At 44.0% G+C, this 16,367-nt stretch overlaps 1 protein-coding gene across 4 annotated transcripts; it reads left to right on the top strand.

Moving 5' to 3' along the window:
* The first annotated feature begins 653 nt into the window (after positions 1 to 653).
* Positions 654 to 16,079, top strand: LOC133418443 (CXADR-like membrane protein). Of its 4 annotated transcripts, none has more exons than XM_061707132.1 (5): positions 654 to 766; positions 1,078 to 1,224; positions 9,214 to 9,510; positions 12,063 to 12,197; positions 15,621 to 16,079. In XM_061707132.1, exons 1-5 carry the CDS (start codon positions 718 to 720, stop codon positions 15,629 to 15,631), a joined length of 639 nt encoding a protein of 212 aa, XP_061563116.1. In that variant the 5' UTR covers positions 654 to 717; the 3' UTR covers positions 15,632 to 16,079. The 4 variants fall into 4 exon arrangements, with proteins under 4 accessions (XP_061563116.1, XP_061563113.1, XP_061563112.1 ...); XM_061707129.1 differs by lacking the exon at positions 15,621 to 16,079 and adding an exon at positions 13,545 to 14,542; XM_061707131.1 differs by lacking the exons at positions 654 to 766; positions 1,078 to 1,224; positions 15,621 to 16,079 and adding exons at positions 7,970 to 8,906; positions 13,545 to 14,542.
* Positions 16,080 to 16,367: the final 288 nt, after the last annotated feature.

Raw genomic sequence — 16,367 nt, 5'->3', positions numbered from 1 at the left:
GCTCATGCATAGTGGGAAATTATTAGCTCACAATAGAAGAATACTAGCAGTCAGTTAATATCTTCAGTCCAAGATGCAGTCAGGCCTCGCCTTCCGCTGGTGCTGCTTGAAAGAACACTTTCACAAACTAATGGTTGATAAGAGGATGTGCGCTACTCCCACGTTCCTCTGCGGTGATGAGAATCTGCAGCTTCGGTTTCTCAGCAGCTTCAGTTGACACGTATTAAGCAATAACCACAAGATGAATATTCAAAGTTATGGCATAATCATGAAAAATGATAACTTCAACATTTATCTATATCTATATACAGAATTATTCTAACAACATCCTCAGTTCACTGATTTCAGTACGTTCAAACAAGCAGAAGTTTCTGTTTCTGAGAAAATAAATCAAAAACAAGAATGTTTTGCTCTTTTTTTATTCTACTGGAAACCAAATCTATTACTCTTCGACAACAAATCCACCTCAAGGGTCAACTGAAATGTAACAAAAGTAAATGTTCAACAGAAACACCTTTGCATGTTCACTTTTAAACAATTCAGGGTTGTTTCCTGTAACTTTGACTTGTCATATATTCCAGGAAACAAAGACACATTGGGGGTTGGAGGTTTTACTTTGAAGATGGATTTAGTGGTTAAGTTGCGCAGAAACAGGAAGTTCCACCATCACGTACAGACCTGCAGCAGAGAAGCATCATTTCATCCAGCAGAGACAGAATGACGCCACGACTGCAGCTCTTCATCACTTTACTGCTTCACTTTGGAGGTAAAGATCAACTCTGACTCATGTTTTAGGGTTTAATTTGATTAAAAAGACTGTAAAAACCACTCTGAAGTTGTTGTGTAACATTGAACGTTGCTGTGTCACTAAATGTGTTTTCTTTAATAAAACTCACCTCTGTTACAATCAGACCACTTAAAGACGATGTTACATAACTCTGAATGATTCACCAGAGATTATGTGTGTTGATGTTTCTTCTCTGTGCTGACAAACATAAATATGTAGCTTAAATATGTTTCTAGCGTCAGGTTGATGTGTGAAGTGTAAAACTTTTCTCAGAGTGTTTTTCTCTGCAGCAGGAATCAGTGGTGAATTCTTTCACAGGGCTGGAGATGACTCTCTGATCATCAACAACATCACTGCTGAAGATGCTGATTTTTACAACTGGTGGGATGACTTTGTTGATTATGATTCCACATCTGTGGATCTGAATGTTGTAACAGGTGAGTTTTTTGACTTAATAACATCCAGACTGTCAGTTTGAATCCTCCTCATCAACTCTGAGTTAAAAGCTTGTGTGGATTTGTCAGCGACATGAACGTCTGGCCTGTTTGGGAACGTCCTCCACATGATGGATCCTCTCAGACAGTGGCGTCAATTCAGTCAAAGCTAAGATACGGCAAGGTTACGAGTCACAGAATTTAACTACAGTATCAGTCAACATGCCCAGCAAATAACAGAAGTCTGCTATGTAACTTACTATTTTTTAACTTTTTCAATTGCACTCACATCGTGCTACTATGAACACTACACTTTAAGTGGATCAATTCAGTCAACGCGCCTTTACGCATCCGTTTTCTGCACCACAGATGTACTGATGTTCAGGTAGTAAGCAAATGTGCCCGCTAGGGGGCACTGGTGTTCTAGGTTTGAGAAGGTTGATGAAAAGAAGCCAGAAGTAAAGTTGTTGAATTAAAACACACGAGAAGTCTCCTGACTGATTCTTGGGATTATAAAACCTTCTACATGGTGTCAGAAGTTGGCGAACCTACTGTGAGTAAAAAGTGGGAAGCCTAAGAAGCAGCTATGTGAAGAAATGTCCGTGATAGTCCGGTAGAAGCAGGCATCGTTTACCTGGCTGCCGTGGTGGCTAAGCTAAGCGGCTAACAGCTGGATGCGCGTCGCGGCCCGCACAGAGAGAGAGGAGAAAAATGACGGATCAAATATTTGCCATCGCGCCGCCTGGTAACTTTGACTTTGAGCAGCCCAGCTCATGGCCGCAATGGATAAGACGGTTCAAGAGATTCAGATTGGCATCGGGGCTGGATGGAAAAGCAGAAGAACCAGGTCAACTCCCTCCTTTACGTAATGGGCGACAAGAGCGACGACATTCTCAGTACACTAACACTCACGGACCAACAGAAGGCAGTCTATGCGGACGTGAAAAAAGCCTTTGATGAACATTTTGTTGGTAGGCACAACGTGATATATGAACGTGCCAAGTTTAATAGCAGACAGCAGCAAAAAGGCGAGTCAGCAGAGAACTTTATCACAGCTGTGCACAAACTAGCAGAGCACTGCAGATTTGGGGACTTAAAAGAGGAAATGATAAGAGACCGGATAGTGGTCGGAATAAGAAACTCCAGGCTGTCAGAGAGACTTCAGTTAGACCCAGACCTGACACTGGCAAGAACAATAACACAGGTCAGGCAGCAGGAAGATGTGAAGAAACAACAGCAACTGCTCCGAGGCGAACATTCAGAAATTAAAGGTGCAAATGTGGATGCCATGAACACAGGCAGATGGAAAAAACCTTACAGACAAACTCCTCCACTCAGACCAGAACACTCTATGTCCAAACCAAACTTTGTAAACAAGACAAGCCTTGCTGAAAAATGTAAAAGGTGTGGGAAAACACCACAACACCCATGGAAAATGTGCCCAGCCAAAGAAGCCGAGTGTCGTAAGTGCAGGAAGAAGGGACACTTCGCTGCAGTCTGCAGATCATCACAGAGAGTGGAAGCTATAGTTGATAGTGATGCAGAAAATGACATAGCATTCATGGGGGCAGTTAACGCAGAAGAAAAAGACGAGGTATGGTTAAAAGAAATCAGCATGAATGGAGAACAGATTATGTTTAAACTGGACTCAGGAGCTTCGGTTACAGCCATCCCAGCTTCTATGTATTCCAGGAAATGGGACGGCAGACTGATGAAACCACCTAAGAGGATTAAAGGTCCAGATAACTCCCCGTTACAAGTCTTGGGCATGGTGAGGTCACACATCAAGACAGAAAGAAAGGAAACAATGCAGAATGTGTATGTCATAGAAAATCTTGTGACGCCACTAATGGGCCTCCCTGCTTTAATAAAGCTGAACCTGATTCAACAAGTAGCTTCAGTCCAGGCAGAGACACAGAAGAACAGTCATCAGTACAAGGCTATCTTCCCAAAAGTGTTTTCAGGGCTTGGAAAGCTGCAAGGAAGCTACAAGATAAAATGCGCTCTCAGCCCCACGCAGGGTCCCATTACCCATGAAGGACCAAGTCAAAGAAGAGCTGGACAGGATGGAAACATTAGGGGTTATAAGAAAGATTGAGGAGCCAACTGAATGGTGCGCAGGAATGGTCGTGGTCCCCAAACCAAATAAAAAACACAGAATATGTGTGGACCTCACGCGACTAAATGACAGTGTCTGCAGGGAAAGACACATATGTTGGACTACCGTCCATATGATTATGAATTCATGACATATGTGAGTGGGTGAACATTTCTCTTGGACCAGTAAACCTAAAGACTTAAAGTCTCATGATCCCTGCCTCATGGTGAGTTTATGACACCTCCAGCGTGGTCTGGAGAACGGAAAGACCCCATGGACACCAGGATTTGCATATGTGACCCTCTTGGTGATAAGGCACCACACTTTGATTGGACAAGGACCCCAAGCTGCAGGAAGGGGTATCAACTTCCTGTATGCAGCTATAAAAGAGGAGACCCCCCTCTCTCCGGTCTCTTCTCTCTTTTCTGCTTCTTCCTTCTCACCCACAGGTCTCTCACCAGGGAGCCAGCCAAGGGCCGGCTTTCTCCTTCGTGAACGAAGGAGCGTCCGTTTTGCAGCGCTGCACGAGCGACCCACGCAGTTCCGAGCCCAGAAAGCCGAACTAGGGACCCTGCATTGCCTCGACGTGAACGCGACGCCGATCCGAAGTTGAAGGAAGCCAAGTGCTGTGCCCAGCTGCTATCCCCTCATCTGCAGCAAGGACACAGGAGGGAGTGATAGCCGCTTTATCAGGATCCCCTGCTGAGCGTAAACACCCAGCTGTTCCACGAGGAACGCTGACCGACCACCCTTTTTTTCTTCAACTGCAAAGGTTCACGTAAGAGGCTGTTTTTAGTGTCTGGGCAGAGAAAACTTAGTAATACACTTTAAAAGTTAGTTTACGCTGTGAGCTGGACTGCTGATCCCGTCATAGTTGTGTTTATTAACTTAAGTGTTTTTGTTTATCTTCTTATTGGTCTACTGCTGCATCCACATTGCTGGATCGTTATGACATGCTTCTCGACAACCGAAAACAAGGCCCTTCTAAATTTCCCAGTTGAATGACCAGAGCGCACGTGTGAAGTTTAGTTTCACCGTGGGGCATTTCTGTGTGGGAAAGATCAGAAGGTCTTGGGTTTCTGGTAATGAGAAATTATTTAAGAGTGTCTATTATTTTACTTTTCTTCTGCATCTCTCTCTCTCTTCCTCTCGTACTAACCCCCCCCCACACGCACACACACACACGCACACACACACCCAGACGCTCCCCTCGGTCATAAATTCCCGAGCCGTTCTGAGATCCGACACACACACACACACACACACACACACACACACACACACACACACACACACACACACACACACACACACACACACACACGCGCACACACGCACACACACACACACACACGCACACACACACACGCGCACACACGCACACACACACACACACACACACACGCGCGCACACACGCACACGCACACACACACACACACACACACACACACACACACACACACACACACACACACACACACTAGTCACACCCCACACAGATGACTGGAACTTTTGCATTGTATAATTTCTGTCCCTGTTTACGTAGTGTGCCATCAGGATTTTATTTGGGGTGTTGCGTCTATCATCTTTTGACACCTGTATGTAAATAAATCCTGATTGATTTTTAATGAGTGGTTTCTGTTGTTTCATGCATTTTGGTCACAATTGATTTGTTTGACAGAGCCTAGTGCTCCCCTTCAATTACTGTATTAGGCATAAACCTTAATTTCTGAGACTGATATTCTGGTGTAAAAGTTATCATTTCCCTGCTTAAGGAACAGGGTGGTGCCCCGAGGATTTTATTGATCATATTGGTCATTCAATTTGATAAATAGTCGACTTTATTAATTATTAATAATTCTTGAATAAAATTATTAATAACCCTTCGATAACTGATCAGCCAAGCTACCCGAGTTGCACAACACATATTACCTGCACTGGATGAGACACTAGCACAGCTAGAAGGGGCAAAAGTCTTCTCGAAATTGGATGCAACATCTGGTTTCTGGCAGGTTCCTCTGCACGAAGAGTCACAGCCTTTAACGACTTTTATTACCCCCTTCGGAAGATACTGCTTCCAACGGCTGCCTTTTGGGATCTCATCTGCGCCTGAACATTTTCAGAAAAGAATCTCCCAAATCATCACAGAGACAAAGGGCGCTCTGTGCCATGCGGATGATATCCTGGTCTATGGAAAAGACAGGGCGGAACATGATGAAAGGCTGCAGGAAGTACTTCAAAAGTGTGAAAAAGCAGGCCTTACTCTTAATGAAAAATGTGAATTTGCAGTGGAGAAAGTGAAATTCCTGGGACATAAGATAAGTGCAACAGGAATCGAGGCAGATCCAGACAAAATAAGCGCTATTGAAAAGATGCCGGAACCTCGCAATGTGGAAGAGGTCCACCGTTTCATGGGAATGGTGAATTATGTGGGGAAGTTTTCACCCAGCCTACCAGCTCTCTCAAAACCCCTACGTGATCTGTTAAAAAGTGACAGCACATGGACATGGGACGCGCAACAGAAAACAGCCTTTGAAAATATTAAAAAAGAGCTGAGTTCACCCCCAGTCCTAGCCCAATACAGTCCTAAGAAGGAGACAATGGTGTCGGCGGACGCATCCTCATATGGACTTGGTGCAGTCCTCATGCAGCAGCAAGCAGACGGCAACTGGAGACCAGTGATCTACATATCACGGAGCCTTACACCCACAGAGGTCCAATACGCCCAAATTGAAAAGGAAGCTCTAGCAGCAACATGGGCCTGTGAGCGACTCAGCTCATATCTGCTAGGCTTGGAATTCACGGTGAGAACTGACCATAAACCCTTAATCTCACTGCTAGGCTCTCGGTCGCTAGATGATCTACCTCCAAGAATCCTCAGGTTCAGACTAAGACTGTTGAGATTCAATTACAAAATCATACATGTCCCGGGGAAACAACTTGTCACGGCAGACGCTCTCTCGAGAGCCCCCCAAGGACTAGAGGATAGAGAGGCCAACAGCAGTTTAGAGAACGAATGCTGTGCCTACATTGACCATGTTCTACAACATCTACCTGTCACTGGAAGTAAGCTGGCTCATATCAGGGAAGCTCAGAGCACGGACAGCATCTGTAAGCAGCTGAAAGCATACACAGAGAAAGGCTGGCCCCCTCACAGGAGAAGTGTTCCCGAGCACCTTCTGCAGTTTTGGCCAGAGAAGGATGACATCCATATGGCAGAGGGCCTGCTTCTCAAAGGAGTGAGGATTCTGATCCCTGGATGCATGCAGGGAGAAATGCTGGAAAGACTACACAAAGGCCATCAGGGAGTGACAAAGTGTGTAGCAAGGGCACAAGAATCCCTATGGTGGCCAGGAGTAACAAGACACATCAAAGAGATCGTGGAAAGGTGTCAAATCTGCTGCCAGTATTCACAGACAAGAACAGAGCCTTTAATGGCCACACCCCTTCCTGCACGACCGTGGCAAAAGGTGGTGGCTGATATCTTCCAGTGGAGGAACGGCCATTATATCGTGGTGGTAGACTACTACTCACGATACATCGAGATAGCAAATCTCCCAACTTTGACAACATCTACAACTGTGGAGCGACTGAAAGTGATCTTTGCCAGATTTGGGATACCTGAGATATTGGTAAGTGACAACGGTCCTCAGTTTGCTTCAACTGACTTTGCCAATTTTGCCAGGGACTACGGATTCAGTCACACAACCAGCAGCCCTCGCTACCCCCAGAGCAACGGGGAGGCGGAGAGGGCTGTCCGAACAGTTAAACAGCTGCTCAACAAAAGCCCAGACCCTCAGAAAGCCCTCTTAGCTTACAGAGCAACACCACTGGCTCACGGGCTGAGTCCAGCGCAACTCCTGATGGGCAGGAGGATAAGATCAACAGTTCCAACTCCGCCACAAGCGTTGAAACCAGCCTGGCCAAACCTCAGGGCTTTCAGACAAAAAGATGAGGAAATAAAAGAGAGACAAAGAAAGTCATTCAACTTGAGACACAAGACAAAGGACTTGCCGGCTCTGGTTCCAGGACAGGGAGTGTGGGTTAGAACAGCGCAGACCACAGCTACAGTCCAGGGACCGGCTTCAACACCAAGGTCTTATAACGTGGAAACAGACCAAGGGAGCTTAAGGAGAAACCGAGCTCACCTGTCGGTGCTCCCAGGGACTGTTATACCCAGCTCAGATGTGACAGGGACTGACCCAAGGCAGAGAGACTCTGGTGAAACAGTAACCAGGTCGGGAAGGGTTTCCCGTCCTCCAGATAGACTGGACTTGTAAAAAAAAAACATTCTAGTTGCCGGGTGTTTCCTGTGGCCTTTGGAAACAAATGTATATGTTTTCTAACTGTTTTTTGTTCCTAAAACAGAGTGCGATACATTGTGTTTTAATGCCACTCAGGTAGAGTTAAAAAGGTTATGTTATTCATACCTGATTTAGGTGGAAGTGATTTTTATTTTGGAATGATTTTAGTTTTGTACAGCTCAACCTTAAAAGTAACAAAAAGAGGGTTACTAGCTAAAAGGGGGGGGGGGGGGGGGGGGGGGGGTGTACTGATGTTCAGGTAGTAAGCAAATGTGCCCGCTAGGGGGCACTGGTGTTCTAGGTTTGAGAAGGTTGATGAAAAGAAGCCAGAAGTAAAGTTGTTGAATTAAAACACACGAGAAGTCTCCTGACTGATTCTTGGGATTATAAAACCTTCTACAACAGACAGCCAGAGCAGAGTTAGAGAGCAGAAAAAGCGTATCTGACAAACGCAATTTAACTCATTCAGTTCACTTCATTCACTATGTCAGTGCAACAATATCACAGGGACATCAAGTTAGTAAACTGCAGCGCGCTAAAGACAAGATTGATAGTGACCACTGTCGTCAGGGACGCTGGAACATTTCAAGATATGAGGGAGAACAAGTGTTTGGAAAGATAATACCTAGTGAAATAGATCATGTTGTTCTGACTTGGAGGTAAAGATCAACTCTGACTCATGTTTTAGGGTTTAATATAATTTAAAAAGACTGTAAAAACCACTCTGAAGTTGTCGTGTACCGTTGAACGTTGCTGTTTCACTAAATGTGTTTTCTTTAATAAAACTCCCCTCTGTTACAATCAGACCACTTAAAGACGACGTTACATAACTCTGAATGTTTCACCAGAGATTATGTGTTGAAGTTTCTTCTCTGTGCTGACAAACCTAAATATGTAGGTTAAATATGTTTCTAGGGTCAGGTTGATGTGTGAAGTGTAAAACTTTTCTCAGTGTTTTTCTCTGCAGCAGGAATCAGTGGATGGATCCATCTCTATCACAGAGCTGGAGATGACGTCGTTTTACCGTCTGATGTTGGTTCATCAACCGACCAATGTTCTGATGTTGAATGGTATCATTACAACGTTGAAGACAATATAAAATACATCGTTCTTAATGGAACTATTGTGAAGACGTCACCTGGAGCTGACAGGATGAGTTTGAGCAGTGACTGCTCTCTGATCATCAACAACATCACTGCTGAAGATGCTGGTCAATACATCTGTAGGATTAGAAAAGGTGTTGGTTACTCTGTCACATATGTGTATGTGAATGTTGTAACAGGTGAGTGTTTTGACTTAATAACATCCAGACTGTCAGTTTGAATCCTCCTCATCAACTCTGAGTGAAACGCTGTTAAAAGCTTGTGTGGATTTGTCAGCGACATGAACGTCTGGTGTGTTTGGGATCGTCCTCAACATGATGGATCCTCTCAGAGGAACTGGACCACAAACACCTGATGTTTATTTACACGTAGAAATATTTGATGTTTCCATCAGAGAATCACTCAGTAAAACTGGATCAGTAAAATGAGGAGTTTCTCATATTCAAGTGGTTGAAATAACAGTTTTTTGAGTGTTTTTCTCTACAGCAGGAATTGATCTCCATCACAGAGCTGGAGATGACGTCGTTTTACCGTGTCACCTTGAATTTACATCCGACGACTGTTCTTATCTTGACTGGATTTACAACAACATTCAAAATGCAGATGGACACTTCAAGGTTACTGATGGAGATATTGTGAAGACGTCACCTAGAGCTGACAGGATGAGTTTGAGCAGTAACTGCTCTCTGATCATCAACAACATCACTGCTGAAGATGCTGGTCATTACATCTGTTGGAATGGATATGGTGATTCCACATCTGTGTATCTGAATGTTTTAACAGGTGAGTGTTTTGACTTAATAACATCCAGACTGTCAGTTTGAATCCTCCTCATCAACTCTGAGTGAAACGCTGTTAAAGCTTGTGTGGATTTGTCAGCGACATGAACGTCTGGGGCCTCATTTAAAATGGACTGCGTAGGAGTCATACTAAAAGTGCACGTACACTCAAAAGCCGAAAATGCCGTGCGCAAAAAAAAAACCGGATCAATAAAACCGTGTGCACGCAGATTTGCACGCAACGTTCCTTTATGAATCACAGACCAGCTGGAAGGCTGCGCAGTTGAATCCACCGCATATCCCGCCCTCTACACGCCCATAAATGCATATGGATGAGCCTACTGAGCATGTGCAGTGGCTTCCTCCAGCCTGTTTGGCGTCAGAATGAATTAGAAGTAGCAGCCACCGTGACACTGACTTTCACGGAGACCTAGATGTTGTAGATGATGTGGAGGACAGGAAACCCACATTATTTGGTGGTCACAGTAAAAGTTAGAATAAGTATATAAATAGTATACAATAAAATAAAGCGAGTGAGTGGCAGCACGCCGTTGCTGCGCTAAACGCCGTGAGTTCCCCGGCGCAACAGGGGGACACACGTCCCCCCGTCTTTTCAAAATCATGTTTTTTTTCCCCTTACTTTTTACAGTTCTCAGCCTTAAATTGAAAATTATCAAGACACTGTATGAAAGCGATACGAAAACGGCCCTGCAGCCCCGCTTCACCCCCCGCTCCCTCTCCTCCTCTCCCGTCTCCCCTCAGAGCTGCTCAGGGCGGGTTTATGGTTCTGCGTCACCAACGCAGAGCCTACGCCGTAGGTGCGCGTCGCCGCGTACCCTACGCCGTAGGCTCTGCGTCGTTTTAACGCGGGACCATAATTTAGGCACCATACACCTGCACGTAAAGGTTTCACGCGCGCGTAAAACTCATATGAAAAAAAATCTGAGTCCCTTTAGAGACTCCGTGGGGCTCCCTAAACGCAGCCCCTCATTTGTTCTGTCCTAAAGCGGTGGAGGAGGTTCCCGGCGTGTCACCGCGGCTGCAGCTCCAGCAGCAACAGAGTCCTGACTGACTGAGCTTCACACACAGAGGAACACGATCAGCGCTATTTTATTAAGTCTGATATATGTTGTGATATGTGATGACATTATTAAGAGTATGACATGAATCTGGCTTCATTTCATCACCTCACCGCCTGCGTCGCCAGTTCCCCGTGTCTTAAGTAAATTCTTACGGGAGGGTCGGGGTTGCCGTAAAGATAAGCAGATTTTTCGGTTAGTTTTTTCTTTTTAGATCCGAGGCTTTGCGTAGAAGGTGGCTTCCGCAACTTTCAGGCGCTTTTTCTGCGCAAGCAAGCTTTATAGATGAGGCCCCTGGTCTGTTTGGGATCGTCCTCAACATGATGGATCCTCTCAGACAGTGGCGTCAATTCAGTCAAAGCTAAGATACGGCAAGGTTACGAGTCACAGAATTTAACTACAGTATCAGTCAACATGCCCAGCAAATCACAGAAGTCTGCTATGTAACTTACTATTTTTTTACTTTTTCAATTGCAGCCTCACTCACATCCTGCTAACTATGAACACTACACTTTAACAACGACTGGATCAATTCAGCCAACGCGCCTTTACGCATCCGTTTTCTGCACCACAGACAGCCAGAGCAGAGTTAGAGAGCAGAAAAAGCGGATCTGACTAACGGAATTTAACTCATTCTGTTCACTTCATTCACTATGTCAGTGCAACAATATCACAGGGACATCCCAGTTTAACTTCAAACAGTTAAAGTCCAAATGCAAAAAGGAGAGGGAGGAGCAGAAGACAGAAAGAGAGAGAGAGTAAAAAAAGTCAAATATTTCCCTTAAACAGATTTATAAGAGGGTAGGGTGATTTGATATCTTACTTTAAAATGAACTTGCATAATTAATCCATCAGTGGCTAACGGCCTCGTTAATAGCCCGACTCCCTCCACTGCTGGGGCAACATTGGACCATCATTTACCGTCTTTAAAAAAAAAATTGCAGGTTTGACTGCTTCCTTTTCATTTTTGTAAGTTAGTAAAACTGCAGCGCGCTAAAGACAAGACTGATAGCGACCACTGTCGTCAGGGACGCTGGAACATTTCAAGATATGAGGGGGAACAAGTGTTTGGAAAGATAATACCTAGTGAAATAGATCATGTTGTTCTGACTTGCATTTGTAGTAATTTTATATGTATTAAATAATAGAATAATCAATACAAATAGACAGAGTAATTCCATAAATGTATTTAAAAAAATACCTTGCCGCAACCAATTGACACCCTGTCTCAGAGGAACTGGACCACAAACACCTGACGTTTATTTACACGTTGAAATATTTGATTTTCCATCAGAGAATCACTCAGTAAAACTGGATCAGTAAAATGAGGAGTTTCTCATATTCAAGTGGCTGAAATAACAGTGTTTTGTCTCCTTCCAGTCTCTCCATCTCCACCAGATGTGGATAAAGTCCAATAAAGTCAGTTAAAGTGTTAATATTGACTTTCTGACCATTTTGTTGATTCCTTTGGTTCCAGATTCCAGTGTGATCAATACCAGATTGATTATTGGATCGGTGGTCGGGGGACTGATGGTGGTTCTGGTCAGCATCGCTACGTTTCTCATCATTTACAGGATGAAAGTTAAAAGGAATAATCCCAGAAATCAAACAGGTGTGTTTGACCTGCCCGTCAGGTTGTTGTTTAGTTTCTGAAGTTAGATTGAGTTGAACTCTGAAACAAAATCAAACAGCATTTTACCAAATTTAAATAAAGCAGTTAATGTAAAGAAGGTTGTAGTGTAGTGTTAATTGGTCTAAATCCACAGTTTTGGGTGTTAACTGCAATTTTAGGAATATAGCCAATACTAAATTACAATCAGGGAACATTAGATATTTAGGCATAAACATCTCCCCTAGGCTGTCAGAGTTAATAAAATTCAATTATGTTCAGCTTTTAAAGAAAATAGAAGATGATCTTTCCAGATGGAGCTCTCTCCCCATTTCACTCATGGGAAGAATAGTCACCATTAAAATGATGGTTTTACCAAAAGTAAACTATTTTTTCTCAATGATACCATTCAAACCCCCTCTTTCCTGGTTTAAATCATTGGACTCATATGTATCAAAATTTCTGTGGAAGAATAAAACACCACGTATTAGTTTAAAGACATTGCAAAAATCCAAAGAATGTGGAGGTTTAGAGTTACCTAATTTCCAGTATTACTTCATAGCCAATAAATTACAGTATATTGTAAAATGGTCGAAAAATCATCCTTTAGATAGTCAATGGCTGCACTCAGAGCAAGTGTTTTGCAATGAGCTAGAAATTTCAGAGTTACCATTTATTTGTCAAAGCATTAAACATCATCAATGTTTCAAAAGCATTAATATTAGCACAACTCTGACAGCTTGGTGGGAATTCCTTAAAGTAGCTAAAATTTCACCTTTTCCATGTGTTGATTCCCGCCGGGGACGCTGTGGGCCCTGAAGTGCGTGTTAGTTCCCCCATGACTTCAGCACCCACACCCTGGGTGGGGTTGGAGAAAGGGCCTTTCTGTGTGGAGTTTGCATAGATAGATAGATAGATAAAACTTTATTTATGTGTCACCCCCCAGCGTACCATATCATTATACATTAATAAAATTGGCAATAATAAAAAGTTGAGGGCCACTCACTAAGAGTTGTGAGACACAATACATATTCATATCGATAAAAAGTAACATACATTAAAGTATTAAAATCATTTGACTGTTACAAAAATCACAGTCATATTACAATAAAAACTCAATGGCTTAATCAATTAGGTCTACAATAAAAGGAGGAAAAGGGGAAATTAAGGGCCAGTACATATAAAAGCTGCTCTACGCTTTAGGATGAGGTGGCAGGCTTTGGCTGATTCGTTAAAGAGATGTTTAGCTGCTAAAATGTCACATACTTTATTAACATCATCGAGGTCTTGAAAATGTTCCTGATTCTTTGAAAATGAGATAAAAAGGTCCTCGCGAATGTCTTTGTAAAGTTCACAGTGTAGAAGGACATGGGACTCAGATTCGATGGAGCCGCTGTTACATAGTGTGCAAACACGCTCCTGTATTGGGATGTTGGTATATCTACCGGTTTCAAGAGCCAATGGAGCAACTCCACACCTAAACTTGGCAAGGGCACTTCTATGCTGCCTGGGCATAATACTTTGTACATACGGCTCTGTATCAAAGGCATTCTTAAAGGTACAGTAAGTGCGAAGCTTGTTTCCCTCTGCTCTATTTATCTGCAGGAGCCATTTCTCCTTCTCTGCCTCTGCAACTGCTTGGTCAAGCCTGTTTAGATCGTTACTTGAGAGGACTAGGTCAGTGCTGGCGAGGTGGGATAGATGCAGAGAGGAGAAATATGTCCGTACCGTATGGGGATAGTTTTTCACATTTCTCATCTGATTAGCCCACAAAAACACACGCTTACATAACCGGTTATCTGGCATACTGCATAGTCTCTTCCAGTTCTTAAAAATACATGACCACTGGTGTTGCCAGGTCGTTTTCCATCCCATGTCACCTTGTATGGCAGCATTTGGGGTATATTTACCAACACCCAGAAAGAAGCGGCATGCTCTATTAAAGACTGCATTGATACAGGAGTAACTTCTGTAACCCCATACTGCGGATGCATAAGTAAGGATGGGTAGGACCAAAGAGTCAAAAAGTTTGGTAAAACATTTAAAGGGGAAACCACCCAAAACTTTACTTTTAGCTATAATTGCTCCTAGAGCTCTGTTGGCATAGAGGGCTAGTTGCCTAGCGGTTACATTGTAGTCTAAGAACTCAGTGAGCAGTAATCCTAAATATTTATACTCTTTGGTGACCTCTAGTGGGAAAGACCCGCAAGAGAAGCTGAAGCAGGTCAGGGGCTTTGCTGGGTTTCTGAAGTGCACTACTTTGGTTTTATCCACATTTATATTTAAATTCCATTTTTGGCACCAACTATGAACCAATGAGAGCATCTCCTGTAGCTCCTCTTCTGATTCTGAGATCAGGATTTGCATGTTCTCCCCGTGTTCCCTTATGGCGCTTTTCCACTAGCACTTACTCAGCCCGACTCGCCTCGGCGCGGCTCGTCCCGGCTCCACCCGTTTTGTCCTCGTTTGTTTTTCCACAGCCAGGTGAGAAGTGGGGGGGTTGGGGTGAAGCGGCTGGGACGTACTCGATTGGGCAACCGCTTTGTTCGTGTCGGCGCAGATGAAAAATCAGCTGGAGCCGTGAGCGGCTGAGAATAAAACAGAGTTCCTGGTGGATCTGGCCGTTCCTTATCACCCGTCTACATCCCTTTTTTAATTCTCTCGTCAGCCACCAGGTTTATGAACATCTGCACCTCAGAGTTGGATCACCAAACAGACGTTTGCGCTGTATAATAAAATTGCTGCGAGCCGCCAGTCGCTCTCGCGCTGACTCTCGCTTCCTGATTAGAACGTCTGACGGCCCCGCCCCCCGACCAATCAGTGGCGTGTATTGTGGTGACGTCAGATATAGTGCTGGCTCAGCCCGCTTAGAACCTCGGCAGAATGGTTACAGAAAAAGTATCTGCTTGGAGCGGCTCCACCCGCCTTGGCCCGTAGTGGAAAAGCGCAAGACGGGGGCGTGGTGGGTAGAAGTGAGCTGAGTAAATACTAGTGGAAAAGGGTCATTATGTAGCTAATGTGAGCTTCCCTCACAAAAACATGCACCAGTCCTGGGCTCTACTGCCCCCTCTGGCCAACCGGGGAACAGATGGGGTGGGGAGGATCTGGCCGGAATAACGTGATCCTTCCACGCGCTACGTCCGGCCGGAGAAACCCCACCCTCTCTGGTGAAAAGAAGCGGCCTGCTCACTCCTCAGGTTAAGGAGGAGACCTGAGCTCAGTGCAGGAACTCCCGGGGTTGGTAGAGGGAGCAATGCCCAGGACTGTTACTTAGATAGGAGCACTGGGTGATGAAAAAAGAATGGGAATAATCGGGGATAAAAATATTTAAGGAAAAAAAGAACGGTCCATTATCATGTAAATATGATCTTGATCTCCCTCTGGTGGTGAAAACATGAATTACAAGAACATTGTATGTTTCCACAGGTGAACTATGAAGACGATGAAAACCTGCCTGCTTCTGTCCGATCCACAGATCAATAAATCAGCTGTGTGTGATGAAAACATAAAAAAAAAATCAAAAAATCCTCTGCAGCTTTTCCTCGGCGTCTCTCCTACATCGAGGTGCCTGATGGATGTTTGAGCCGCTAGCATGCTAACGATGTATTAAATCTCCTAAACTGGGATCATCTCTCTTTATTCCTGTTAGTTTCATGCATATATTAATCATGTTTGTAAAATAGCATTTTTCCATCTCCGTAATGTCACAAAGATTAGGAACATCCTCTTGATCTCCATCCTTTCTTGGGGAATCAGTTAATGAAGGAATTGTCTATAAGTACGGTTTAAAGATACTTATATTATATTGAAGTTACATTTGTTTTAATCTGAGCTTGTATTTTGTTTCATGCTGTTTATCAGTTGTAGTTCAGTCAACTAAAATAATTTGTAGTGCTCTGTCAGCTATATTGCAGCTTTATATTTGTAGCCTCACGTGCTTTATACCTTTAAGGTACCGAGAAATATGTTGATCGATGGGGTTTATCCAATAAGTGTTCATTGTTGTGTTCTTTTTATTTCAGTTTTACCCAATTCATATGCTGTACCCAATAAAGCCATCATTATCCGCTACAGTGTGTGGAAGGAGTTATCTGTCTGCCTAGTTGAGGAAGGGGGTGTTACGGGGTGAGGTTTTGGACCCAAATGCAGCACACGGAGGCAGGGTCCAGGCAC

Source organism: Cololabis saira, chromosome 18, assembly GCF_033807715.1.
Source record: "Cololabis saira isolate AMF1-May2022 chromosome 18, fColSai1.1, whole genome shotgun sequence".
Lineage (NCBI taxonomy): Eukaryota > Metazoa > Chordata > Actinopteri > Beloniformes > Belonidae > Cololabis > Cololabis saira.
This window is presented reverse-complemented; position numbering and strand designations above follow the sequence as displayed.

Coding starts and splice junctions, on each gene's coding strand:
- LOC133418443 (XM_061707128.1), top strand. CDS start 2,048: ATGGAAAAGCAGAAGAACCAGGTCAACTCCCTCCTTTACGTAATGGGC.